The sequence below is a fragment of the Sciurus vulgaris genome (genome assembly GCF_902686455.1).
Source record: "Sciurus vulgaris genome assembly, chromosome: 19".
NCBI classification, from domain to species: domain Eukaryota; kingdom Metazoa; phylum Chordata; class Mammalia; order Rodentia; family Sciuridae; genus Sciurus; species Sciurus vulgaris.
The window spans coordinates 13,189,427-13,192,835 of NC_136480.1; the positions used below are offsets into that span (position 1 = coordinate 13,189,427).

At 40.9% G+C, this 3,409-nt stretch overlaps 1 protein-coding gene across 1 annotated transcript; it reads left to right on the top strand.

The window, feature by feature from the left end:
• The first annotated feature begins 1,247 nt into the window (after positions 1-1,247).
• On the top strand, positions 1,248-2,732 carry LOC306650543 (magnesium transporter NIPA2-like). Its single transcript, XM_079122573.1, is given in 2 exon segments — positions 1,248-1,418; positions 1,420-2,732. Coding segments are annotated over 2 exon segments (1,083 nt in total). The 5' UTR covers positions 1,248-1,328; the 3' UTR covers positions 2,413-2,732.
• Positions 2,733-3,409: the final 677 nt, after the last annotated feature.

Genomic DNA, 3,409 nt, shown 5'->3' on the forward strand with positions numbered 1-3,409 from the left:
ACCCATTGATCTTGTAACGTGAAGAGAGAGCCTACAGAGTGGGAGAATATCTTTGCCACTCATACTTCAGATAGAGCACTAATTTCCAGAATCTATAAAGAACTCAAAAAACTCTACACCAAGAATACAAATAATCCAATCAACAAATGGGCTAAGGAAATGAACAGACACTTCACAGAAAAAGATGTACAAGCAATCAACAGATATATGAAAAAATGTTCAACATCTCTAGTAATAAGAGAAATGCAAATCAAAACCACCCTAAGATTCCATCTCACCCCAATTAGAATGGCGATTATCAAGAACACAAGCAACAATAGGTGTTGCAGAGGATGTGGGGAAAAAGGTACACTCATACATTGCTGGTTGGGTTGCAAATTAGTGCAGCCACTCTGGAAAGCAGTGTGGAGATTCCTCAGAAAGCTTGGAATGGAACCACCATTTCACCCAGCTATCCCACTCCTTGGCCTATACCCAAAGGACTTAAAATCAGCATACTACAGAGATACAGCCACATCAATGTTCATAGCTGCTCAATTCTCAATAGCCAGACTATGGAACCAACCTAGATGCCTTTCAATTGATGAATGGATAAAGAAACTGTGGCATATATATATATATATACATATATATATATATATATACAATGGAATATTACTCTGCCATGAAGAATGATAAAAGCATGGCATTTACAGGCAAATGGATGAAATTGGAGGATATCATGCTAAGTGAGATAAGCCAATCTCAAAAAACTAAAGGATGGCTCCTCGGCGGTGGCCCTCGGTCCCGGCCGCGGCGGGGCTGGAGGTCGTCCTGGGTAGGTTTATCTCAGCGCCCGTATGGAGGAGGCGGCTTGCACTGCAGCAGCCCCGGATGCTCGCACTTCCCACTGGACGGCGACGGTGGCCACGCGAGCGCTGGAGGGAGCGGCCTGTGTGGGGGTGTGAGCCAAGGTTCCTGGGGCCGAATCGCCGAGGGGAAGTCGCGCGGCCCGCGAGCCGGCTGGGGCTGAAGTACTCTGCCAGTAAAGTTTAAAACTTTAAATGGGAATAAAGGGTTGTATTTACGAGGAAATGAGAATGAATAAATCATCCCTGGTTTTCCAAAGAGAGACCATATTAAACTTACATACAGGGTCTCACTAAATTGCCCATGCTGGCCTTGAACTTGTGAACCTGCTTCAGCCTCCCAAGTAACTGGGATTACAGGTGTGTACCATCATGCCTGGCTAAAATAAATGTGAAGACTGCATCCCCTGCCTCAGTACCAGCAGTTTCTCTGTTCTGTGATCAATGTGATTCACAGGAGCTTCTTAAGTGACAAACGAAATGAGCCCAGGGCGTGGAAAATATGATTTCTATATTGGTTTGGGATTGGCTATGACCTCCAGCATTTTCATAGGAGGGAGTTTCATTTTGAAAAAAAAAAGGCCTTCTGCGACTTGCCAGAAAAGGCTCCATGAGAGCAGGTCAAGGTGGCCATGCATATCTTAAAGAATGGTTGTGGTGGGCTGGACTGCTGTCAATGGGGGCAGGCGAGGTGGCCAACTTTGCTGCATATGCCTTTGCACCAGCCACACTAGTGACGCCACTGGGAGCTCTCAGCGTCCTCGTAAGTGCCATTCTGTCTTCATACTTTCTAAATGAAAGACTTAATCTTCATGGGAAAATTGGATGTTTGCTAAGCATTCTAGGGTCTACAGTTATGGTCATCCATGCTCCAAAGGAAGAGGAGATTGAGACCTTAAATGAAATGTCACACAAGTTAGGTGATCCAGGTTTTGTAGTATTTGCAACACTTGTGGTCATTGTGTCCTTGATATTAATCTTTGTGGTGGGACCTCGCCACGGACAGACAAATATTCTTGTATACATAACAATCTGCTCTGTGATTGGAGCATTTTCAGTCTCTTGTGTGAAGGGCTTGGGCATCGCCATCAAAGAACTGTTGGCTGGAAAGCCTGTGCTGCGGCATCCCCTGGCCTGGATTCTGCTGCTGAGCCTCGTAGTCTGTGTGAGCACACAGATCAATTACCTAAACCGAGCCCTGGACATATTCAACACTTCCATCGTGACACCAATATATTACGTTTTCTTTACAACCTCAGTTTTAACTTGTTCAGCTATTCTTTTTAAGGAGTGGCAAGATATGCCTGCTGATGATATCATTGGGACTCTGAGTGGCTTCTTCACAATCATTGTGGGGATATTCTTATTGCATGCCTTTAAAGACGTCAGCTTTAGTCTAGCAAGTCTGCCTGTGTCTTTTCGAAAAGATGATAAAGCAATGAATGGCAATCTCTCTACTATGTATGAAGTTCTTAATAATAATGAAGAAAGCTTATCCTGTGGAATTGAACAACACACTGGTGAGAATATCTCCCGGAGAAATGGAAATCTGACGGCTTTTTAAAAAGAAAGATGCAATTTAAAGGTTAATTCATAATTATGTTATAAAGTGATTTTGAATATCAGAATCTGTCTGAAAAAGCATTGTCCTCAAATAATGTTCTCTAAAGACAATCTTTTTTAAGTTTTCACTAATTTGAACCAAGAAGTTACTTTTCTTATATTTAAACAATGGTAGCTCACTAAAATGGCCTCAGTATGTGGCCAATTTCTATTAACATTGTATTATTGTAGAGGTATTTTACATTTTGATTCTTTCTTCAAAATCTAAATGCACTAATGACAAGTTTTAAGTCTATAAAAATGCTTTATTTTTTCATTGGTGATGAAGGTCTGAAATGTACATTTGTCATTCCCACTCCCGTCAATCCCTAATCATATAAGGCTTTTTGATTGTAAACAAGAACAAAAGTATCCCAATACATTATCTTCTGATTTACCTTACCTAAAAAAAAAAAAAAAAAAAAAAAAAAAAAAAAAAAAAAAAAAAAAAAAAAAAAAAAAAAACTAAAGGATGAATGATCTCGCTGATAAGCGGATGAGGACATATAATGGGGGGTAGGAGGGGTTAGCGTTAGGGTTAGGGTTAGGTTTAGGGTTAGGGATAAGAAGGGTGGTAAGAATGGAGGAAGGAAGGACTGTATAGAGGGAAAAGAGGGGTGGGAGGGGTGGGGGGAAGGGAAAAGTAACAGAATGAATCAAACAACACTGCCCTATGTAAATTTATGATTTTTAATAAAAAAAAAAACCAGAAACCCTATGCTACCAGCTCTCTGTACTCAGAGTAATCACTATATGCAGAGTAGCTTTTATGTCCTTTTGAACCTTTTTGTCCAGTGTATATTTTTCACACAATTCGAATGATCTGATGGTGATTTTGTGTCCTAAACTGTTTTGCTTAATATGAAATTCTGAACATTTTCTGAGTCTTCACAAACACCTGGGATTAGATTTGGAGGGTTCACTGTGGATCAACTGTTCATTGAGAGTCCAACTGTTCA